Source organism: Peromyscus maniculatus, chromosome 11, assembly GCF_049852395.1.
Source record: "Peromyscus maniculatus bairdii isolate BWxNUB_F1_BW_parent chromosome 11, HU_Pman_BW_mat_3.1, whole genome shotgun sequence".
In the NCBI taxonomy this organism is placed as follows: Eukaryota; Metazoa; Chordata; class Mammalia; order Rodentia; family Cricetidae; genus Peromyscus; species Peromyscus maniculatus.
Window position 1 is genome coordinate 99,745,474 of NC_134862.1, and position 25,886 is coordinate 99,771,359.

The following is a 25,886-nucleotide window of genomic DNA, read 5'->3' on the forward strand; positions in this document are numbered from 1 at the left end:
GAATTTGCCGCACTGATAATGAAGCTCTAGACAGGAAATGAAGATACTAATTACAAGATAAAACGCCTACTCAGTTAATTGGAAGCAACAGCGAATAAAAAGAAATGCATTTGCGAAAGTTCCTGACCTCCATCATTCAATAAGATGTTGTTTGGGTTCAGATCGCGGCACACAATCCCCTCTCTGTGCAAGGCGTCAAGGGCTACCACCATTTCAGCTGCCCATCTCTGAACACAGCCCTCTGGGATGAAGAACCTGGAGCTCACTGCTAATTTCTTATCAAGATCCTCAAAAATCTGATGGATTTCCTTGTCTCCTCCCAGGGCAAGCACGCTCTGCTCCTTGGTCTCAGAGTCTCTCTGAGACAGAGAGCTCAGTTCCTCCTTAGCCTGCTCTGTGAACAGGAACACTTCTTCCACCGTGGCAGTGTCTGTGTGTGCGCGGTGCCCCTTGGCACCTGAGCGTGGACTAGAAATGTGGGACAGGCTTTCTCCTGTGTCGTGTGCAGTGACCACTGCCTCCACTTGTCCCAGCCCTTCAGACTCAGGATATGAGCTGGGTAACAGACACTGGCCTCCTGAGCTACCGTAATCAACAGCAGCTGTGAATAACGCCCCGAGATCTGCCTGAGCATGGTGCTTCGGGGTCACACCACAGGGCAGGGGTGTAGTGGGATCACTCAGTTCCTCCGGACCTTCTCTTCCCGGGCCATGGTACTGCTCGGAACTCAGCCTGAGGCCTAACACATCCGGGGCTTCCAACAGTTGACTCTCCAGCCTGCCTGCACTGGCCTGGGAGAACTTAGCGGCATCCAGTGCTGAAGCCTCTTTGGTTGGCTGCCGTTCACCAGGCAGGTTTACGAGAAGGTCGGGCCTGCCTTCCTCAGCACCACTGACGTCCTCAGAAGCAGCTTCTTTAAATGAAATGACTGGGACGGAGTCATCGGAGCCCCGGCTGATGGAGTCCTGAGCTTCTGTCTCTCCCTTGACTTCTCCGTCTCCATCTGCAAGGGTGAAGAGCACTTTCAAAGGTTCTGGTTTCAGACTGTGCAATTTCTCGCCAAAGTCCAGTCCCAGGAGCTCACTTGTGCTGTCCTTACTGTCGATCCTAAAGAACTCCATAGGGCTGTTTTTTGACATAGTGAGGGAATCAGATGTCTGAGGGGAACAAGCTGCTTCTAGGTCCTCATCTCCAGGGAAGAACTTGAGCTGGGTGCTAGTGCTCAGACTGTCAGCAGCAAGGGGTGCCGGGAAACTGAGGACAGCCTGGGTGTCAGCACTCTCCCCTTCAGGCTGCATGGTAGCCTCCTCATTCAAAGACCCCAGGTCAATTTTTTCCTGCCCATACTCATTGCACAGTGTTAGGTAGCCAGCCGTACACTCCTCCTCTGAACTGGAGCCTGAATCCGGCCATTTGGGAGAACCATCCTGGCCGTCATCGTCTTCCTGGTTGCTATCCTCTTGAGAACTTGGGGTGAGACTAGTCTTCAGCGGCAGGACCTTTAACATGCCCCCCGTGTCGCTCCCTCTGGACTCAAAGCTGCTGCTGTCCTGAGGACTAGCACTTGGCTGCTGCAGGTAAACGTGATGAGGCAAGGAAGGTTTCGTTTCCTTAATGTCAAAGCTTTCTTGAGAACTTCTGTTTAGAAATTTACTGATATATGACCAGAGTTTGCCACCTGTGAACAAGTACAACAAAGAATTAAGATCTCCAAATTGGTAGATACTTAAGCCACTAAAAAAAAAAAAAAAAAAAAAAGTATTATAATAACTAAACAAAAATAAATAAGTCAATAAATTCATTAATATCAAAGATCCGATGTGTTTTCAGACAATTATATGCAATAAAATGTGACACTCTCCACCACGGTTTACTAGTCCTAAGTACTACTGCTAAGTACTACCGTGAGTACGAGACATATGCATCTCCTGGTGCCGATTATTTAAAAAATTACAACCTGTTTCTTCCTGTAAAAGGAATTCATTGTAATCCTCACATAACTAAAATCTTTAAGTTAAATGTTGTTTAGTCTTCTGCTTAGGTCAAAATTTGTCAACCAGAGATATATGTGCTACTTAAAAGTGTATACTATAGTAAGGGATCAACAGCATCACCCCATTCTGAAAATGCCCAGTCCAGAACTGGAGGGGGGATCTGGAAGCTAGTGCATAATGATGCCTTCACAAGTGACATGTTAATTTATCTTCCCATCTTCTGCCCCTAGTACATGTCTCATGCTTTGTATGAACAAATACAACTACTGGGGAAGATTAACTGGGTAGCTCTTAGTAAGGTGAACCACTGAGGTAAGAACTCCCTGACAATGTGTTCTGATACACACCTTTGGGCCCAGAGCCCATTGACGTCACAGAACGACTAAGACCACAGACACCAAGTGAGCATGAATGAACCCAACATACCACCTACAATGCTGGCTAGATAGTTGCTTTAACTATAGATTTCTTTTTATTTTAAGCATTAAAAACTCAGAATTAGAGAGGTTTTTCTAACTAGAATCTACATTTAAAAAATCACAGAAACCATAATGGATTAAACATTTAATGATTAAAAATCATATCAAAAGAAAAATTCATTAAATCTGGTGCCAAAGTCTCAAGAAGTGGAGCCGCAAATGCACACTCTGTGATGACAGAGTCAGCTTCCAAACTGGGAAATGAAAGAAGAGTTAAGGACAAGTGAGATGGTTCAACTTGCTGCCAAGTCTAACGACCTGAGTTCAATCCCAGGGACCCACATAAGGGGAAGGAGAGAATCAACTTCTGCAATCTGTCCTCTGATCTCTGCATGCACATCATGATGTGCATATTCACATATGCAAGAAATAAATTTTTTAAAAGAATGAGTTAAAATAAGCCTCTCTTCTTAGATGAAGAGAGTGAATTTTCAGACCAGTTTTCATTCGCTGTTGGGCATCATATACCAAAAAAGATAGATCAAAGCAAATAATGAGCCACTGGCCACCAAACCCACCCAGGAAGGTTCTACTTCACAATTCAAGGACTTCAGTAAAACCACAAATCACCTTGCCCTGCCCCCAGCATGAAGCAGTGCGGGCTGTGACTGTCACTGTGTCAGTCCCAGAGCCTCACCCCCCTCTCCCTCCCTCCCTCCCTCCCCCATGCAGGAAGTTTCTCCCACTTTGGTGGCAGTACAGACAGTACAGTGTGTAGCCCTTCATGTCTCCTGTTGTCTCTAGAGTTCATTCAGGGCTTCAGAGTTCCCTGTAAATACACTAACATTTAAGGATCTACCTTGACTTTCAACTGATTGCCACACTCTTTTGACAACAGTAACCACTGTGTGAAGCTGTGAAGGTGAAGCCTGGGTTTCATTGGAGACCTCAAGATGTTGGAGATGCCAGAGCCATGGTCTACCTGCCAAGGAGAGCTGCAGACCAGGTGTGGAACTAGCTCGTACAGAAGAGTGTTGCCATCAACAAAGCTGAAAGGAGTTGGAGATCTGAAGAGTACTTTGACATCAGACATGGAGATGCAGAGTTTGGAGTCTGCCCAGCTGGGTTTAGGTCATCTTAGTACAGTGTTTCCTCACTATGCCTCCTTTCCTCCCTTTTGGAATCAATGTATATTCGACGATGCCATTGTATGTTGGAAGTATGTGATCTGCTTTTCTATTTTGATTCTACAGAGGATTAAAGTTAAGAGATCGCATGTGTCTCAAAAGAGACTTCGGACTTTTAAACAATATTGAGATCCTGATAGACTATGGGGACTTTTGAAGTTGGACTGAATGCATTTTTGCATGATGATATGGCTATAAGCCTATTGGGGGAGGGGAGGCTAGCAAGTAGAATGTGGTGGTTTGAATAAGAACAGCTCCGATAGGTTCATATATTTGAATGCTTAGTCATCAGGGAGTGGAACTGTTTGAGAAGGATTAGAAGGATCAAGAGGTGTGGTCTTGTTGGAAGAAGTGTGTCATTGGGGCTGGTTTTGAGGTTTTATAAGCCCACACTAGGCCAGGGGTCAGTCAGCCTCTCCCCCCGCACTCCATCCCCCCCACCCCCCCACCCCCCACCCCCCACCCCCGCTCTGGCAGCTACCTGTGGATCAGGATGTAACTCTCAGCTACTGCTACAGCACCATGCAGGACACCAAGGTCCCCACCATGATGACAATGGACTAACCTCTCAAACTGTAAGCCAGCCCCCAGGTAAATGCTTTCCTCTGTAAGAGTTGAGTTTCCATGGTCTTGGTGTCCCTTCACAGTAATAAAACAGTGACTAAGACACTACTATCCTTGAAGTGTCCTTTCACAGAAAGCAAGGGCTTCATAACTACAGGCAGAGACTTCTACCTAGCATGTAAAACACATTTAATAAAAATTTATTAAACTGATCTATAAATGAATGACATCTTTATAATGTTTTTCAAAAGCTTTTAGTGAAAATATCTATAAGTACAAATTGTGTTATGTGTAGGGGGTCATACGCTCTTCCTATGGTTTTACTGTAAGATTCTTAGCAAATGCCAAAGAGAGTAAGAAAAACAGAAGGCACAAAACCCTAACACCATCCATACTCTTACCACCAATGACAGACACTCCTAACCATTCCTTTATTTTCAAGCTTTTACTCATAATTAACATGGTATCATATAAACATTTTCATGAGAAAATGAGTTGAAATGAGTGTTCAGCATGGCCGCACAAGTAGGTTTATAAATGGCTGCACAGTAGGTGTATAACACAGTTAAAGACTCCTTTGTTAGTGGATGTGTGTATAGTCTCCAGTCCTTGCTGTATGAATTATTTAAAATAATAAGCCACTTGCCATCTCTAAATACATCAAGACAGAACCCCAGAAGTGAGAGTGCTCAGACAAGAAGGATGACTCCATCGAGTAAGAGCAAGGGCTTTTTGATAAAGGTCTCCTGTAGCCCAGGCTAGCCTGGAACTGGTAGGTAGATGAGAAGACCCTGAATTTCGATCGCCCTGCCTCTAGGTGGTGCGCAGGCCCTGAGGTCACCACCATGCACCTGGCAGCTAGCTAGAGAGCATGAGTATTTCTAAGGTTTGTGTGCGGGCTGCTACACACAGAATCCCTTCCATACGCAATGGACAACACAGCACCTCCTTCAGCAAGCTGCCTGCACCAGACATTAGCAATTGCCATTTTATTAACCATCATGCCATCCTGTTTAATTTCCATTGTTTCACTATTGGGTAATAATCTTAAATGTGACTGTAGGTGCTTTCTTTTTGGAACCTTCTGGGCTCACACAAGTTCCCTAACTTGAATTATAAAAACTGGGTTTACAGGAGGGGAAGAGGCTGTCTGGGCTCCTCCAGCTGCACTCTGGGGCCAGTTCAACCTAGCACTGTGTGTGGAACAGAGGTCGGTGCAGATCACGTCCTCTCCTGCACTGCTAAACCATGAATCACAAAACCAGAGTACATCATTCCTACATTCTGAGTGTGTTATGCTTTCTTCAGAATTAAGAACCAAGTGGCGGTGGTGGCGCACGCCTGTAATCCCAGCACTCAAGAGGCAGAGGCAGGCAGATCTCTGTGAGTTCAAGGCCAGCCTGGTCTACAAAGCAAGTTCCAGGACAGGCGCAAAGCTACACAGAGAAACCCTGTCTTGAAAAACAAAACAAAACAAAAAAACAAAAAACAGAATTAAGACCAACCCTAACAAACTAACATAACCAAACATCAATATTATTATAACAATATTAACTTAAACAACTGTTGTTCATTAAATCTCAAATACAGAGAATATCCAAAATATTGATCATCCTAGCATATCAAGCATATAACTGATATTTCTAGGCCCCTTAAAGCATAGGAAATTGCAGTTATTGAACCAGCTTAAGCTATAAAATTGTAATTCATAACATTTAATTAAACCCCTCTGTCTCTCATTTTAATTTACTGGTTTTCTATAAGACTGCACAGTAAATATGTGGATTTGCCTGAGCAGAATTAAAACTTGGATTTAACACAAATGATATTCCTATAGCAATGGGAAAAGTCACCTTTGACCTAGAAATTCCCACTTCAAAGTATCTGTCCTACAAATAATTCTTAAAAACAAAACAAAATAAAAAATGCAAGAAGATACATGCAAATAACAGAACAGTTCACAGAGCAAGTAGGAGAGAACAAGTTGCATCATGGGAAATGTGCAGAACCACTCTGCAGCCATGCATGCTCACCACATGCCTGCCTGCCACCCTGAGACATGCATGCTCACCACATGCCTGCCTGCCACCCTGAGACATGCATGCTCACCACATGCCTGCCTGCCACCCTGAGACATGCATGCTCACCACATGCCTGCCTGCCACCCTGAGACATGCATGCTCACCACATGCCTGCCTGCCACCCTGAGACATGCATGCTCACCACATGCCTGCCTGCCACCCTGAGACATGCATGCTCACCACATGCCTGCCTGCCACCCTAAGTGCTGTACACATGTCATGTAGCAATTTCATCTTCTGTAGGTCCTACTGAGTGCACAGTTGCAATGTCTCTATTTTGCAAACAAAGAAACTAAGGCACAGAAAAGCTAAGCAATGTGCCCAAGGTCACAGAACTAGTAATGGTGAGACAGCACTCACACTCACACTCACACTCACATTGTCCTTGCTCTGTATTCCAGACTGGCTTTGAACTTGTTATAACCCCCCTGCCTCAACCTTCTAAATACTGGGATTATGAATACCACTACACCCAGAGAACACTTTCAGAGAGAGAGACAGAGAGAGAGACAGAGAGACAGAGAGACAGAGAGAGAGAGACAGAGAGACAGAGAGAGAGAGACAGAGGCAGAGACAGGCAGAGGCAGAGGCAGAGGCAGAGTCAGTCAGTCCAGTCAGTCTCACTATGCATTCTACCTAGCCCTGTCCTGGAACTCACTATGTAGACCAGGATGCCTTGAACTCACAGGTATCTGCCTGACTCTGCCCCTTGAGTCCTGGGATGAAAGGTGTGTGCCACCACACAGTGTCCATGACCGTTTATGACACAGCTCTATATAAGCTCAGAAAGGTGTCTAATGTACATTGCTAAGATGACAAGCAGACCAGAGGCAACGTGTAAGACCTGTTTACATTAAAACACAAAACAGAAATAATGGGCACGGTGGCTCAGGCCTGTTACCTCGGTCCTGTGGAGCTGGGGCAGGGGGATCACAAATTCAAAGACAGCCTGAGTCATAGAAGGAGACTGTGTCCACAGGAGAAAGGACTTCTGACTGAGCATCGGCACCAACAGGAAGGCTCTCCTCACATCTACAGAGCTGGAGTCTGTGTGCTAATAATTTGAAAACTCAGTTAATAAAAAGAGACTCTGGTGGAGAAGTTCCTTCATGCCCTGCTCTGCTCTCATAGCCTTGGGCTTCTAACCTGGTTGTTCCTTTTTTCCCTGACTGAGAACCATCCACGAACTGAGCATGCCACTAGTTGCCAGGCTGTGTCTGCAGAATATTCTATAACCATCCATCTCAGTAACGTTAACACTTACAGCCTTGACTGAACAGTTTCTCCATCTTGCTCCCTCAAACACAGTTAAGAAAATCATTAAAAAGAACAGTGAGTATTTGAAACCTGTCTTCTAAACTTGTTTTTTGGACACGGGACTATAGCATTCTAGGCAAGTGCTCTACCACTAAGCTATGTCTTCTGCAGCCCTCTTGAAAACGTTTCTGTCATACCCACTTCCATCTTGGTATTAATAAGCATCTCCAGGGAAATTGCTCAGTCAGAAAAGTGCTTGCCGGGCAATCTCCAGGGCCTCATAAGAAAGCTGGGTGTGGTGGAGGTATGCTTATTACCCCAGCACTTGGAGGAGCCCTGGGGCTTGCTGGCTAGCCAGACCAGCCTCCTTGGCAAACTCCAAGCCCAGTAAGAAACCCTGTCTCAACAACACACTGTGGACAGCTCTCTGAGGAACGACATCTACAGCTGACGTGCATGCACATGTACACACACACACACACACACACACTCCAAGTCCTGTGTCCAAACCTGAAGCCCTGTTTTTCCTGACTCAATCTACTTTGCCCACAACTTGTTAAAAGCCCCTTTTCAATGTTTTGAGCCAAGCACCCTGGAGTCCTGCAAGGTAAAATCCCATCAGTCAGATCTACTTTTGAAATGCATTCAGACTCAAACAATAAAAAGTGAGTGTGGGCACGGACATGCAGATGCTAACAAACATCCTAACCACACCAGCACACGCCAGCACACACCGGCACTGCTGTGGCCTGCATACAGCCCAAGTGTGCCTCCCACAGATCACAAGCTCTAACTCTGGTCCCAGTGTGGGGCTGCTAAGAGCTGGAGAGCTCTGGGAGAGGTGCCAGGAGGCCACTGGGTCTCTGGGTTTCACCCTTGGGGAAGGAATTACCGTAGCTCTCACGGGCCCCTGCCTGGACTTGCACTGGCCTCTCCCCCACCCTCCCACCTTGTCTCCCACAGGAGCCCAGCACTGTGCTGCCTTTCCCCAGGAGGTCACTAGGACCAAGCAAACTCAAGGCCCATGGCCCTGAACACACTTTCCTGCCTGGGTGCCTAAGGTACTGGGCTAACGTGAACACTCCCCAAGCACCACCGTTCTGTCTAGTTGCTGCAAAACCTCCAAGCTGTCCTCATGCCTTTCGCTCTGCTTGGTCACCAAGCTACCATTTTCCACAACGCAACCACAGTGGCCCGTACGTTGCCATTCTTCTACTTAGCATCGACAGCGACAGCTCCTCTTGTTCAGTCAAGTTCTTACAGACAGTGAAGTGGCCCATGAGACACCGTGGGCCCTGCTTTCCAGCTCCCCACTTCTCTCACTTCCCCCCTCTGCTCAGCCGCCCTCATCTGGCTGCTGCTTATCCACCAAACACACCCGTGGCTCTGGGCTTATGTGCTAGTTTCCTCTTGCCAAGGCACTCTTTGCCCACAACCCCACACTGTTCCTTCTCCCTCATCAAATGCTCCTTTCTCAGTATGGTGACCACCAGTGAGAACAACTCCCCCATCCCTTGACCTTCTGCTCTCCTAGTTTCCTCCAGCTGTGCATCTTCTCCTATGTGTATGTTTACCGTCTGCCCCATCTCAAACACCATGTGGGCCCCATGCAGGCCAACTCTTCTGCACTGCTCACTGCACTTAGAACTACATCTATGCCCCCAGAAAGCTCTCAAGAAGCTTCTAGCTGAATGAAGTGAAAACAGAGAGTGGGAAACTCTACACATTCTAGCTAGTTCTGCAAGCTCTGGGCGGCCAAATCTGTGAATCATAAATGCTCTAAATTCAGCAGAACTATTTACACTATCAAAGCCTCCTTTTTATACTTATTTCAGGGGGGTAGTGCCGCAGTGTATGTGGGAGTGGGAGGACAACTTACAGGAGCTGATCCTCTCCTTCCACCACAAGGGACTGTGCACAGCATCTTCATCCATGGAGGTACCACAGCAGGGCACAGTAGGGAAAAGAACCCACAGTTTTCTGCTCCACTGCTTGAGCCAAACCTGGGAAATGCACAGGTCCACAGGACCACGAAGACCACACCATCATCTTTTGCCAGGACTCTACATCAGTCCTTGCTCTGCTCTTAGCTCACTACACCCTATCTGTGCAGGCCAGTTTTTGTCAATTTGACATAAACCTAGACGTATCGGGGGAAAGGGGAGGTCAAATGAGTAATTTTCTCCATCAGACTGAGCTGTAGGCAAGTCTGTGGGGGCATTTATTTGATTACTGATTGATTTGGAAGGGCTCGGCCCATTGTGGGTGGGGTCATCCCTGGCTGGTGGTCCTGGGTTCTATAAGAAAGCAGGCTGAACTAGCCATGAGGAGCAAGCCAGTAAGCAGCACCCCTCCATGGTCTCTGCATCAGCTCCTGCCTCCAGGTGCCTGCCCCAAGTTCCTGCCCTGACATCTCTCCATGATGGACTGTATTTAGAACACGTAAACCAAACAAACCCTTTCTTCCCCACATTGTTTTGTCCCAGCAACAGAAAGCAAACTATGACACCACCTCCACACAAGGAGTGACCTCTTTGGTTTTGTTTGTTTGAAATCTGGAGTGACCTCTCCTGCTTCTGAGATGACTGGCCAGTGAGTGGCCTCGTGGAGCGTGAGTCAGACCTTACTCCACAGGGTCAGCCCCCACGCCCTTCTCCACAGCCCTCAGCACCACTGCTGTCCTTCCCCACAGCCACAGCCACAGCCACAGCCACAGCCACAGCCTCCTTTCCCGGTCACCAAACACCCTGTTGCCACACTGTCCCCGTGCTTGGACCTTACATACAAATGGTAGGGGTTTTGTGACTCAGAACTCCTCCTAAATGTCCCCATTTCAGAGAGAGCTCCTTGAGCACATGAGCGGGCCCTTCATTGTGACCTGTTAGGTCACCCTGTGGTAAGGATCAGAGTGGCGGCCCTGACTTGTACCCAGTACTTTCTTGTTTTTGTTTTCTCCTGTTTGACTCCACAGCAGCAATATAAGTGGAAAGGGTAGGCCTCTCCCTGCTGTGTTCACTGGAGACACAGCTCACTGTGCAGCACGCTCAATCAATCCACTAAGCGCAAACGAACTGAGGATTACTATTTGCACTAACTAACTTCACATCATAAAGACTTCTAGAAAATTAAGCCGCAGACATTTGAAAGGAGAGACATTCCGTCTAGGTTTACAGGTCCATGACAGTCTTCAATCATGTTTGCATTTGGTCCCCTGTGGACAAGACGACTCCCGAGAGCGGGGGACCTGGCGTCAGCGCACTGTGACCTGGCACACCTCACGAGACCAGCATCGGCTATAAGCTCAGTTCTGAGAGGCGGAAGGGAGGAGAGCCCAGGAAAAACAAGAGGAACGTGGGACTCAGGAGGAGAGGAAGGCAAGTCACCAACAGCGGAGGTAAGCGAGGGCCGAAGCTTTGCCACAGATAATCTCCAGCGTGAATAATCCACACCGGCTAATAGAATATTGACCATAATTACATTCATCCTACTGACCTTGTTCTAAATTATTATGGATTATTACTACGCAAGTTATTTTGTTCCACACCAGAGGTGGCTGTATTTTGCTATCAGATGACATGACCTCTAATTCAATAATGTCTGTAATGCACTGGTATCCTCAGATAAAAGCTGTCTATAATGTCTGAACAAAGGTGAATTAGTTATCCAATTCACACACGCAATTAACTCTCTTAATACCTGTGAGACCATGGAGCCCCTCTGAATTTCCTATTAAACACTGCATATGGAGGTCTTCCTTCCATCTGTAGTTATCTTGTGTGGACTTCATAATAACAACATTAGTACTTTATTGCCCCCATCAAAAATCTTGCATTAGTTATTATGAGAGACCTCATTCCAGAAAGCAGTGCCTCTTTTTCCTGAGAAAAAGGTATTAAATTCTAATGTTATACCTATTAATAAAATATAGTATTGTATTTTCAATATAAAACTAAGGATGACTCATGAAATATGGAAAATAATTTAAATTTTCTTCATTATTTTAAGAATACCTGTTTAAACACCAAAAGGCAATATATGTTATGTGAATTTATACTTACATGCCACAGTCACCTAAATAAAGGAATATTTATTTAAATTCAAGTGTTAAGAGGAAAAACCAGATCCACACAGTGTCTTCTGCCACCTGTTCCTGGGAAGTGGCTGAAGGCAGAGCCCACGCTCTGCTTTGTACTCACATGAGGTGCCCCTGGCTGTGCTCAGGAGGCTCAGATCAGAAAATGAGGCAATGTCAAATGTTAAGCAAACACCCTTGCCTTCCCTGTAAAGGAAGCAATTAATTAATTCTGCAGGGGATGCTTTTTTAGTCATCTAACGGAAGTGTAGCTTTTTAGTGCAGACAAGGGAACAGAACTCAATCTCTAAATAAAACCCAGTTCTCTCGGCATGCGTTCCCATTCAAGTTCTCGCCTTGTCAGTTAATTCCACAGCAAAGTGAACACATTAGGATGGCCCCACAGTTCAGGTGAGGCTGGTCGGTCACCTGGGTTTTCCTCTCCCTCCAAACTCACAGCAAGGAGGCTGAGCAGGAGTGGGGAGACAGGGTCCCCATCCCGGTGCTTATGAAACAACGCGGGCGAAGCGGCATCACAGACACCAGAGCACACGGCGGGCAGCTGAGGCTCTCCACTCGGCCCCAGTCGGAGCGCCAACCCACCTTCGGCATGCTGCAGTACGAGAAACACCGACTCCTCCGAGACGATGTACTTGTGCAGACACACCATGTTGGGCACGCAGCGGGGGATGATGGTCTTCCTGCTCCTGCTGGACTCGCTGCTTTTCCTTAGGCCCTGACAGAGAACAGAAAGGTCAGTTGTACCCACAGTTGCCTTTGGAGCCTGCTGTGCTCAGTGTTTATCAACCACGCTAATCTATCCGAGTTACTCGGGCTTCAGAGAAACCACTCATCTGCTGCTCTGTGCCCCTCAGTCCCCGGAGGCTCCGCTGATGGCATCTGGCATGAATCCAGACAACAGAAGATGCCACAAAGCTGCCATTAAAATCAATTACGTGGGTCAGTGTTTTTATTAGCGATGCTCTCAAACTAAGTCATCAGGATGACATACAGTTATTTCTCGGCGACCTCTAAGTTTGATTTTCCTTATGTACATCTTTAAGGCAGCAATCAGTTAGAGTCACATTCTCCAGACACCAGACGTGTTCTGGATGAAGCAGCAACCTTTAAATTCTATTCTAAGACACCACCGACTAACCTCCCAAAGGACCAGACGTATGTATGCTCTGGTGTTACACCCTGGTTTGAAAACCTGGGTAAATGCCACTGGGTGATGGCATGGAACGTCCACAAAGACAGGTAGGATTCACACATGTCTGTCATGCCTGACCAGCAAGAGAAAGGGGATGCTCAAGACAAGTAGCTTCCGGTTTGGGTGTCATAGGAATGTTTAATCAGGACATACTTAGAATACATACTATCATAATCCATTCCAAAAACAATTTCAAAACTAAAGTTATTCATTTAATTATATACTGAATTCTCGCCAAGGAACAAGTCAGAGTTCAGGTAAGTTTCCACAACAAAAGTAAGACTCGCAAATCACAGCAAACATAGCTGAACACTCTTGGTTCTCAGATGCACTCTGAGAACACATTCTCTAAGATAAACTTTCTAAAGAGAAGCTATAGCATGTTATCAGCTGTGAAAGACAGAAATATGGATCACCGTGAACATAAAAGACTTAAATGCCATGCAAAAATTACTTTTTCTTTCAAAAGCATGTTTTTTAAGTTTTTGGAAGTCATTTTTTTAAATTCACTAAACATACGAATTCTACTTACTTTTAAAATGAATGTTTGTTCTGTCCTTGTGTCCATCACAAGTAAAACCTATGCAAAAGACACGAGCAATAATTTTAACAAAATATAATCAAACATTAACTCTTTAATTTGAGAAACTAAGAGTTGGGGTGGAGTTCTGATTCTCTCCAAAATTCTAATTTCTGAATAGACTTTTTAAAAATCTTAACTCATAGGCTCCAAACAGCCTCGTCCAAAACAGATGTATTACAATTTCCTTTTCTAAAAATGCTACAGCATAGAAACATCACTGTGCTTCCTGGATTTATTTTTAAATATATTTCTTAAAAGTACAGGCCATCGCCAGGCACGGTGCACATGCAACTGGGGGTGCAGCTGGAAACTGGGGGCAGAAGCCTGGCGAGAACAAGACCAGCGTGGCAATCCTAGGCCACCTTTGAGAGCAGGAGAACCCCAAATCAAGGTAGTGGTGGTATGGGTGGGAATGGACGGTCAAAGATGTTCTCCCATGGTAAATAGGACATAATTTATTAAAACATAAATTCCAACTTTCTTCTGAAATCTCTCAGTGACCCACCGTAACATGAGCTCAATAACTGAGTCTTTAGCGTCATCTCAGGTGTCCTTTGGGTACTGGGTCTGGTACCTTGGACCAGAGCTTAACTCCTCTTTCCACGTCAGCAAATCCTGCTGACTCTATACTCAACCCTTATCCTGCCCTGCCCCCTCCCACTAATGCCCCCGACCCAACCAGAACCAGCTCTGTACAGCTGGCACAGGACCCCTGCTCCCTACACACTGTACAGCTCTATGGTCAATTCTCAAAAGACCAGGCAAGGCTTTCTTTTTAAGTATAGTTCGTGTGTCATGCTCTCACCCTCCACAAGGACCTCAGGACCATCTCACACGTGGCCCCTTTGAATGGCCATCCCTGCCATCCTAGGAGAAGGAAACAGGGACAAATCCTACCACAACCATGGTTTATTTTTGTTAAATACTATGGCAGAGATAGGCCACAAAGGCCAATTAGCAAATATTCGAGACTTTGCAGGCCCATAAGCATCTGCTGTCATCTTTCAAATGTGTCATTTTAGCCAACCAACAACCACAGTCTCAAATTAGGGAGAATTTATACCACAGAAAGCAGTGAACACTGCAAATGGGACTTTTCCCCTCAGAGCTGGCTGACAGCAACCAACAGCTCCCCCTAGAGGAGGGACGGCAGGCAAAGGTGGCCTGTTGAGCCTGGAAACAAAAGAATGGTGACGAGATCGAGCTGCAGGTGGGAAGGAGATGTTGGGGATGTCATGGCAAGTCCCATCTTAGACACAGGCATTAAGAATGCTGCTGACATCTTCTCTGACCTCAGCATCTCCTCAGCGCCTGAGCTGCACTATTTAAGTCAACCTATGTTGCAACAGAATGTTATTCACACAGGCACCTCCTAGATGTCCTGCAGAGTTCCCGAACCCGAGCTCCAAGTCTCTCTGAATTCCCCAACTGCAGAATCAGCAGCTAAGTCAAGAAGCCAACTGTGCTTCCTGAGCCCTTTAACCACCTCCTGCTCCCTCACCTACCTCATTGTAAGGATGTACTATGTCAGCTTCGGATAACCAGTGTTAAACCTCTCAACAACCCTTCCTATTCCACAGAAGGCCGGCATTACGGCTCTGGATGTGACACTATGACGAAAGAGGATAACGGCGGCGGCGGCGGCGGCCACAGTACGGGAGCATCTCTCTGAGGTGATCTCACAAAAGCGCATCCAGGGTCATGGCTGCGGTCACTATTACTGCAGCCTCTCTCTGGAATGTTCTCCGGCCACTTATCAACCCTCATCTCTCCACATTCAGCTCAAATCCCCACCCTCTCTCTAATACTGATGGCTCTTCCTCTGTCCTCCCATTTTATACGGTACTAACTTCTATTATGGTTTTATTTGTTCATTTGTCATCTCCCAACCAGATGTCAAACTCCTTATGGGCATGTCACAGACAGTGTCACGGCCCTCAGAAATGCTCATACCCCACTCCAGACTCCGTGAGTGGACTGTGCTATGCTAGAGAGGACTTCACAGATACAGTTAATTCAGAGCTTACAGATCACTTGGGGTTGTCTGGGTGGGTTCTTTTGAATCACATGACCTTCTAAAAGTGAAGACTGCATCCTGACAGAAAGAAGGGGAAGCACATGACATGGCAGAAGGGGGTCTTTCTAGTATGAAACGGTTGACCTGGCTAAGAGGTGACCCACCAAGGGGCGAGAACCACAGGAGCACATCTAGAAGCTGAGAGAAAGTCTGAGAGAAGCAGGCAAAGCTTAGAAGCAGGAGCAGCCCTCAGCTGGCCAGCAGCAAGCAGACAGCTCATCCCTCCAGCTGCAGCAGCGGCAGCCTACGAGCGAGTGTGAGTGCACATGGAGGCAGGTCCTCCACAGGCTACAGCAAGGAAAGTCGTGGAGCCAGCCCAAAAGGCCTGTGTCATGCCTCTGACTTGCACAACTTTAACATAATATGTTTAGTGTCTTCAGACACTAAATCTGCCATGATTGGCTACGGTTGGCAATAGGGTAGAAATGGTATTTCTGTTTTGACACAGGAAATCCATAAACATACAACTAGCAAGTTCAAATCTAAGAATACAGGTGGACAGCAAGGTGGGAATGGAACTTGGAAAAGAAGTGAGGACCAAGGATTTCTTTTGAGCATTCCCCACAAAGACACAACCTCAAGGCATGAGAAAAATTCTACTCAAATTTCCCTTCACAACACGCACAATACTGGGCTTCGGAGAGTTGTTCAATCATGGAACACTCTCAACATCCCAAACAAGTGTGCATTTCTAATCAACAAATTTTGAAGGTGAGAAAACAACTGTAAAATGTTAACTGACCCTGCTCAAAAAAGTTACCAAGGAAAGAAGGGACGGTCTGTAGTGGGACAGTGAGCTCTGAATGCTTCCTCCCTCACTGCTGAACTGCCCTGCACATGTGCAAACAATATGCTGTTTACATGTCATTCAGAAAGCTGTGCACACCTGGAATACCATAGGTAGGCATGAAAGCAGCAAGAAAAAGAAGGATGCTCCAAGGAAAGAACGGTTCAAATGTGAGACAGAACTACAAGGTGTGGGTAGCCATCCACCTACTAAGCAGCAGGCACCACGAAGGATTGAGGAAAAAATAGTGAAGAAGGCATCAGAAGTCATAGGTCACTGTCATAAACTGCTCAAGACAGAAGCCAGGTGGCTCCAAGTCAATCAGATGAATGAAAAATTGGGGGTGACAGATCTGAACCTTTCGGGAGAAGGCACTGAATGAAAGGGGATGGTGGACCCTCAGTTCAAACAAAGGCTTGGGCTTTCATTACTTACCCATGGAGAGACCTAGCCCTCTTAAGTGCCAGTAGGGCTACTGACACGTTCTCCAGAAGGAAGGACCCTCCAAGGAATGGAAGTAAACTCACAGCCCTTGAACCTGAAGGTGAATCACACAGTGGCCCCTCCCCACAGGGAAGGTGATGGGCAGCTGTGGGCTCTGTGGAGACATCTGTACTGCTAGCATCTCATCGGGTTTTACATCAACTTACAACTCTACGTCACTCCCCAGAGAGCCAATCGTGTTTGCAAAGACACATTTACGTGAAATGGAAAACATCTCTCTGGGTAAAAGGTAAGGTCAGAGAACTTCATTTTCTTACCAGAGCCACCTGCCTGACAGAACAGCAAATACCTACAGGAATGGGGTGGGGGGGTTCCTCTCTTTGCTGGCCTCACTCTGTCATGAAGCATGAAGCAGACAAATAAATACGACGCATTAAGATGGACAAACTTGGCAGGAAAGCGGCAGGCTGGTGCAGCCTTTCTTCTCCTACCAAGTTTGTTTGCGACTCGACAACGTTCACATTGAGGTAATAAACACAAGAACATATGTGATTTTTTTTTTAAATGTGCCCTTTGACTGTCAATTTCTCCCAAACAGGTGTTGCCTAAATGATTATAAATTGGCCTCTGGATACACCTCTTCAACTGAGCCATACAGGGCTGGTGATAATATAATTAGACCTAAAAACATCAGGCTGGTGAGTGCTCTCCATCTGTTTGGCAATAATGTTTAGTTAACAATAGTCTTTAAAAGAAGCACCTTCAACTTCCATTCTTAAAGCTATTTATAGTACCATTCTTAACACACCAGTACTCCTGCTAACAAGAGCTGTAGCACTTGGAAATTATTAGCCATACGGCGGTACACAAGGAGAAACGGCTGCATTTCACATCTGTATCCCTCCACATTTGCGCGCTGCAGCCTCATTGAAGTCGAGTCCTTAATGAACAGTGGTATGGCATCAATATCATAGCTGTGCGCACAAAGATCATAAGGAGCCAGACATGTTTTTAGTGCCAACAGTAGGCCAATCTGTAACGAAGCTGTCAGCATAAAGGACAAAAGAACAGCGTCTTTAACCCTCAAACTGAATTTGTTCATTGGTAGACTCAAATGCAATTTACAAACTGCTCATGGGTTTGCTCACCTTTGTAAAGACAAAAATCTAATTTGTACTAATTTGATACAATTGTCTTTCCAATAAAAGGCTCCTAAAACCATCTTTTATTTCATGATAAAACAAGTACTATTACTGGCACCGTCATGAAATAATTACCTTGGATGGCCTATCTTACTGAAAGAATACAATTAACATATTCTCTCTTTCATTTTTCACACTTACATATCAGCACTATATTAACATATGGCCTAACAGAAAGGATTACTCCATCTTTGCCCACAGAAATACAAACAATGACTTGGGGGCGTCAACTAACTCCATCTGTGCTTCAATGCCACCAGGACCAAGACCCTTGCCCACTCTTCTTTCACAGCAGAAGGAAAAGTCTCAAGTGGTTACAGGTCGCTCTGTAAGCCAGAGTAGGGAAGATATGCTAGATAAGCACACCGCACCTCTGCAAAGATAGGGCGGGGTCCCAAGACATCAAATGATGATTTTAATTTAATGACATGAAGAAGATTAAATCTGAAGAAAAGAAAAGAGATCTACACACACACACACACACACACACACACACACACACACACACACACACACCCCTGCAATGAAAGGGTGATACAAGCTCTCAGAGTGGGACTGTTGCCTATTCCTGAATCTTTTTATTTAATTTAAATGTTGACATCAGAAGTCTAGAAGTCTGAAAAATTAACCAAATCATTTGGAGGGAAATTCCTGCCTTCATTTTGGTGGTAATTTGTAGGACTCTGTGCTTAAGAGAGAAGGGAGATGGGATCGGGAGAGTCACCGTGGACAATGCGGCCCTGAACTGTGTCACCTCGGACACTTACGCTGTTCTCTGGGTGAGATCTGAGTAAGCAGTCAGCAAGTTACACCACTAGGGCACCCTCCTCTTCACCACCACCCCCACCCCCACACACACACTCTCACACACTCACTCACTCACAACAGAACAGAGAACAATAAACAACCTACCATTTACAAACCAGTCATCTCCTAGTTCAGGTAGGAAGACTGTGCTGCATGCTACGTTCTCATTTGAAAAGAGGCCACATTGCACTAGACTACAATTAGGCAACTTTTTAAGGAATTTGTGTCAGCAACATTAAAACGTCACCCTTCTGCAGAATTGGCCGTGCACAGCAAACCTCCAGCACTAAAACTTCAATGTCCTCAGTAAGGTGATGGTGATCACATGCTCTCCATATTCTGATCTAAACCCACCTCAGTTTGCATTCTTATAAAACTCAAAGTGTGTTCCAACATTGGCTGTTAGCCCCGTGCCTACTCTCATAAGCCATCACTCAAAACGTCAACTACCAGAGAAAAGGGCAGGGCACTATGCTTCTTTGACATCAGCCCTCTAAGTCTCTCTCACAAGCACCACAGGGCCAGGCCATGATGTTTCTAGTACACTGTCCACAACGTTGAAACCAAGAGATGAGCCACTGTGCTCATCTAGGAAGCTACAGTGCAGGACCCGGCACCAAGGGAACACACTGCAAAGATGCTTCTCCTGTTGGATCAGAGCCATCTGTCTGTGGCTTCCCAGAAGTCCTCTGAAGAGAATGGAAGTCTGAAAAGTAAATGTGACCTGGATACTCAACTCCAAGACACTCTCGCCTCCTACGCTCAAGAAGATGTTTCGGTAGCAAATGCATGAGACATCTAGGATTCACCCACAATAATTTTAAATGTCTTTAGATGAAACCAAAGTTTTCTTTGTGCTAGAACTTCCGTCCAACCTGATACATCACTATGAAGTGAATACATGACCCATGGAACCCCGCCAGTCACAAGTCACCTGCTCTGTCAGACAAAGCAGGGTAGCCTTGGGGCACTTTGAGTTCTTCAAGTATGTATTTAATCCAGAAATATCTTCCAAAGTAGAAAACAGCGGATCAAATCTACCAGAACTGTATGAAGTTAACACTCAGAGCTACATATTTTAGCAAGTAAAATTCAAAATACCTTAATTTAAAGTGTACAAACATCTGTGACTTCTAAAGGGCCCCCTATTTCAGTCTACCTAATCACCTAGCTGGCTGCCTCGACTACTGCCAAAATCAAACTGGGACAAAAGAGAAAGAGCTGTTAGGAGGCGCAAGCAATGAGACGCGAAACTGGTAAATAACTGCATTTCTAAGAAAACAACTAATTTTCATTTTCTTCAAATGCCCAGGCAGCTGCAAAGGTTTTCGTATGCTAATTTTTTAATTAGAAGGTATTTAGGCAGTGAAAGCTTTCATATGCACTTCTGTTTCTTCATCAAACGTGAACTCCCCAACTTAGCACCAGTATAGCTGGTGGCGGCCTGAAGGTTTACCATCTGCTCTACCCAAAGTCACGGTGGCCACCTTCAGAACACATGCATCAAAGCCCAGAGATAAGAGACTAAGAAATACTGCCGAAGTCAGCATAAGGGAGATGATGCAGCCAGAGGCAGGCAACGGGCAAGCTACCAGAAAACACTGAACACGGGGAGAAGCAGCCACACACAGAAAGTACCCAAGGTCACGGCCATTCCATCAGCCAGACCAAGGGCAAGGGGACACCATTGCCGAGGAGATGGGAAAGCTTTTCTTTCTAACAGAAGGCTGATCACACTGAAAACTCAACCTTATTCAAAATAAGCCTGTTCTGAGTAAGCCAAAATATAAGATTTAAGTTGTTTGTTGAGCCCATGATACTGACAATAAAATCAAATGGTTCACACAGACACAAACAGTGCATGCTAGGAAGTCCAAACATTTCCCAAGGAAAATACGCTCGGGAACAAGTTTAACAGAACACCAAATACAAAACCTGATGTGGGAAGACCGATGGCATCTCTCCAGGCATGGTGGCACATGCCTGTAGCAATATTGTACTGGGTGTACACCCCAGCAAACAAATTCTTACCTTTGAGTATTTACATACTTGGCCATCACACATGATTTTTTTTTAGTGATTATCATTATGAATTGTAATAAATGACTTTAAAAAAAAAAAGCAAATGCTTCCAGAGTAACTTATCTTCCAAGAAATGTAATAATCATGGCAAATCATAATGTTGCAATATTGGAAGAAAGGTATCTTGGTGCTTGGAAAACAGACTTAGGAGGGAGGGAGGGAGGGAGGGAGGGAGGGAGGGAGGGAGGGAGGGAGGGAGGGAGGGAGGGAGGGAGGGAGGGAGGGAGAGACAGACAGACAGGCAGACAGACATAATTTACTTAAGGGGATAACCACAGTTAGCTGTCATACATAACACACAACACTGTGGTGTTTGCTCAACTGTAACACTGAATCTCAAAAATATATTCACCTTAACAGAAATTCATCAATATAAAATTTTCTTGTTTTTCATCTTTTAACCATAGTTAGAAAAAATACACAAAATAAATTTTAGAAAAATATTTACCAAAAGCAAAACAATTAAAAATAAAAGGAAGCCAGGCATAGTAGTACATACCTTTAATCCCAGCACTCAGGAGGCAAAGGCAAGTGGATCTCTGTGAATTTGAGACCAGCCTCATCTACAGAGTGAGTTCCAGGGCAGCTAGAGCTACATGATGAAACCTTGTCATACACACATAAATAATAATAATAATAATAATAATAATAATAATAATAATATAATTTTAAAATAACAAAATAGATAGATAGATAGATAGATAGATAGATAGATAGATAGATAGATAGATAGATAGAACAAAATGGCACCAAAAGCATCTTCTAAATTGAGTCTCAAAATGGTAATTGGTGATTCAGTTTGTGTTGATTCCAATCTTTTTTTCGAATTTGTATATATTTTATTTTTGTGTATGGATGTTTTGCCTGTAGGTATGTATGCATGTGTGGCGCCCGAGGAGGCCCGAAAATGCTCTGCAGGCTGGCCTAGAAACCAATCTTAAGGAAGCATTTCTTCAAGTGAGGCTCCCTCCTCTCCAGTGACTCTAGTTTGGGTCAAGTTGACATAAAGCCAGCCAACACATAGTCATGAAAAAATGATAAGTGGACATGATGAAAATTAAAAAGCTCTGCTTTGCAAAGACAATGTGAGCATAAACCATGGCCCACTACCAAACACACACACAGGTTCTTCAAACTCAGAAATAAGAAGCAGAAGCCTGGCTCTAAAGTGGGCCACACAGGGGCGAAACTGGGGCCCGCCACGACGAAGCCAGCCAAACACAGACAGACAGAAACTGCATTCTCACTTACATTAGGGCTACAGGCAGAGAGACTGTAAACGTCACCTGCAGAGCAGGGCTCACAGGCTGGAGATGGGGGTGCGTAAGGCTGACAAATAATTGTGTAGTTCCAAACAATTTATAAAGAAGAGTTTGGATCTGCTCAGCAACAAGAACTGAACACTTCAAGTGGGGCTACACAAACTAGCCTGCTCACTGCACAGGACACGCCTACTGAAATGTCACATTGTATCCCACAAACACATACAATCATTGCATGTCAATTAAATTTCTTCCTGGGATGGAGCTCAGTGGAAAGGCACCTGCTGAGCATGAAAGAGGTCCTGGATTTGACACCAAAGGCTGAGGAGGACACAGAGCATGTGACTTCCCTGCGCAGCAGCTGGTGGAAACAAAGCTTCCTGGGAAGACAGCTGGACAGTTTCTTACAAAACTAAGTCTTCCCTCTCCATATATGATTCAGCAATTATGTTCCTGCTGTCTGCCAAAGGAACTGAAAATATGCCCACCCAGAAATGCCCACGAAACGGACAGCAGGTTCTTCACTAGAACTCAGGAACGACCAAGACGTCCTTCAGTGGCCCAGAGGATGAACAGACTGCAGTGCGGTCCAGTGAGACGCTGCCGAGAGCAGCCGAGAAGAGGTGGGAAACGTCCACACACCTCACCTGTAGAGAAAGGCAGGCTGCAGGCTGCACACTGACACTCTGGAAGAGGCAGTACCATGGAGGCAGAGAAAGGACCAGAAACACCACGGTGCGGGGCAAAGGGCAGAGGGATGGCCAGAGGAGCAAGGCAATGAAGACACCCTGAACGACACCACAGCAGTGTGGGCACACGAAGACATACACTGCAGACAACAGCAAAATGAGCCTTAATACGAATGAAGAGATGCTGAAATTCAATTTTTTAGGGGCAGGAGACACGGCTCAGCAGTGAAAAGCACTTGCTGCTCTTCCAGAAGACCTGAGCTGGGTTCCCAGCACCTCCATTAGGCAGCTCACAAGCCCCTGTAACTGCAGCTCCAGGGGGCCCCACTCCTTTCCTAGCCCCTGCAGGCCCTGCACTCACACACACATGCACAAAGACACACAGATATATGTATAGAATTTTTTTAAATACAATTGATCCTTTTTTTAATTAAAATTTAACTATATTAGCACAGATCTGTGATCAAGCAGCCTCGGAGCGAGAGCAGGTTCAGATAACACCATCAGTTAGCGTATGTGACAGAACAGGGAAGCAGAGCAGAGCAGCTCAGATAGTTACAGTGCAGTGTTTGCCTATTTGGAACACGGTCTGATCAGCTGGCCGCCTACAGCTGACTGGAGCCAGGCTGCTGTGACTGGCTGAGACTCGGTAACTTGTTATAAAAATGTGTATCATAGTTTGGGCTTTGAACACTTCCCCAAGGCCCATGTGTTAGAAGCAGCTCAAAGTGCTGTCATGGGGTAGTGGAACTTTTAGTATAGAGGACCCAAGGGAAGGGCATGAGGGCAGGAGTCCATCCTTGGATACTGGCCCCTAGCCCCTCAGCTAAGGAGACACAAAGGCAATCAGTCTGTCCTGGAGAGGCAGTCCATCTCACTGAGACTCATAGTGTTGGGCTTTTCTCCTCAGCTCCTCTCTGTATGGCGTGTGGGGTGGAGACAAATGCCAAGGCCATCAAGTCTTGCATTGCCCTGAGCTAGTTCTTTGGATGGCATCTAGAGCAGAACAGGTGTGTGTGTGTGTGTGTGTGTGTGTGTGTGTGTGTGTGTGTGTGTGTGTGTGTGTGTGTGTGTACAAGCGCATGTGTGTAACCCTCCTACAGTATGAAGCACAAATGTAATCTTACGATATAGACTATGACACGCGCTATCATAGGCATAAGCCCTGAATCTTCTGGCTGAAGATGGGATGGCAGGCAGATCTTTAGGATGCTAACCCACTGTCTTCTCAGATTGCCAGCTCTTTGAACAAAGCGCAGCTTGAACATTCAAGTCCTGGTTTCTGTCTGCGTGAAGGGCAGCACAGGCCACTTAATCTACACAGGCCAAGCAGCAAAGCCAAGAGTGTATCAGCAAAGACCTCCAAAACCATGAGCCAAACTCAGCCTGTCTTCCTCTGCAACTGACTACTGAGGGACTCCGTCACAGCCTAGGAGGCTGCACACACTCTGAAGCTGTCTTAAGCTTATTTATGCTCTTGGGTTGTAGCTTCCAGACCAAACTGAGTAACATAGCTTCTATCTGGCTGACACCAGTGGAAGCTATCATGTGTGTAGCCATGATGATGGGGAATCTCTACTTCCTCTCACTTTTGTGGTCAACCTAAAACTATTCTAAAAATAGTCTTTATATCTTTCTTCTTTGTTTACAAGTCATTCGGCCAAATCCCCAACTCTGGGGCAAATAGCTAAATGTCTCACACCCTAAAACAAGATAAATGGGGGTTATTCTCCAGTAAACAACTCAGGCAGTAACCATTTCAAGCACAAACATCCATTTAAAGACTCTCCACTCCCCTCAGCAGCACCTCTAGTACGGGGTGAGCCTCCGTGAACAATACTCCATCACAGAGACAACTTTTGTGTGAGTCTTCACATCCTACGCCTATACACCTGCTACTTCATAACACCCATTTGCATGGGACACAGTGGTTCATCGGGGAACCTCACACAAGACAGCAGAGGCAGGGTACAAAGGACAGAGAATGGCTTAACAGGACTCCTGGAGAGTGAAGAAAACAACACTCAGGACGCTCTTCCCAGAGCCAAGCATCTTTGTCTTCTTAATTGTATGTATGTTCTCTGTTTCCATGAAGAGCCTGCCCATGGCCATAAAGAGAGGGAAAATGGCTAAGGAGAGGGCGAACACTAAAGTCCTGGGTCCACAGGCCCAAGTTCAGGCCAGCCGTTCAATTCCATACTGAGTTATTTATCCTGTTTCTCTGGCTTGAATTCTGAAGTTTCCTCCAGATGGCGGCTTGACTTAGTTAAGTTTGGGTGAAAATCAATCCCTCTAAAAGCATAGTCTATTATTATATTTCACTTCAGAGACTTGCTTGCATCTGCTGAGAAAACCTAATACTCTTCAGGTTGCTATTCGGGCTTTCCCTGCCCATGCCCTCCACAGATATGCCAGAATCAGGGTATAATGCCTAGAAGCTAGAATGAGCTCCAAAAAGCAGCAGTCTGCCCACACAGCCATCTACCATACACTGGTGAGAAATGGCAAGTACAGGCCAGTCAGATGCTCACTCACAATGATAATGGACATGGCAGCAACTCCCTGCCTGTCAGTACATGCCCCAATCAGCTGCCTGGGAAGCCTGATTCCCTTTCCAAAAGAAAATGCCTCAAAAGCAAGGAAGTTTTAAAAATGATTTCAAATATTTTAATGAGTTTATACTTTTATAGAAGATGAAGCCAAGGTTTGGTACTGGTTGAAATGCAGCATTTTGATGTAATCCAGAAAATGTACTTAGTGTAAGAATGCAATGTGTTCATGTCCTCCCAACAGTTCAAAACCCTTATAAAACACAAAGGCACGACACTCATTGTCAAATTGGCAATGTCACTGATGGCAACCCAGCACCTGCCAACAATCCACAGGTGTGCTCTGTGGGAGCTATGACAATGGTGGGGGTGTGCTGATGGATGCTGCAGGTGTACACAGCCTCAATATCGTTTGAAGGCATGTAGCATATTTACTGTCTCTTCCCATTGCCTACAAAATTACTCAATGAGTATGCTTGGCCATTTGAGGAATCTAAGGCTTGTTGGGAGAGGCACAGAAACCATCAAAATCTACTGTACAGAGCTGGACAGAGTGACTCCTGCCTATAACCCACACTTAAGAGGCTGACAAAGGACTGCCTTGAATTCCAGGACAG

At 45.6% G+C, this 25,886-nt stretch overlaps 1 protein-coding gene across 4 annotated transcripts in view; it reads right to left on the reverse strand.

Moving 5' to 3' along the window:
• The window catches only part of Rps6kc1 (ribosomal protein S6 kinase C1), a 147,603-nt gene that overhangs the window by 27,682 nt on the left and 94,035 nt on the right, over nucleotides 1-25,886 (reverse strand). For all 4 annotated transcript variants that reach the window (XM_006972084.3, XM_042258834.2, XM_076548200.1 and 1 more), the window contains 3 exons: nucleotides 13,320-13,367; nucleotides 12,178-12,310; nucleotides 128-1,678 (listed from right to left, as the gene is read on the reverse strand). In XM_006972084.3, the coding sequence (XP_006972146.1) occupies nucleotides 128-1,678; nucleotides 12,178-12,310; nucleotides 13,320-13,367 (1,732 nt within the window). The remainder of the gene's footprint in view (nucleotides 1-127; nucleotides 1,679-12,177; nucleotides 12,311-13,319; nucleotides 13,368-25,886) is intronic.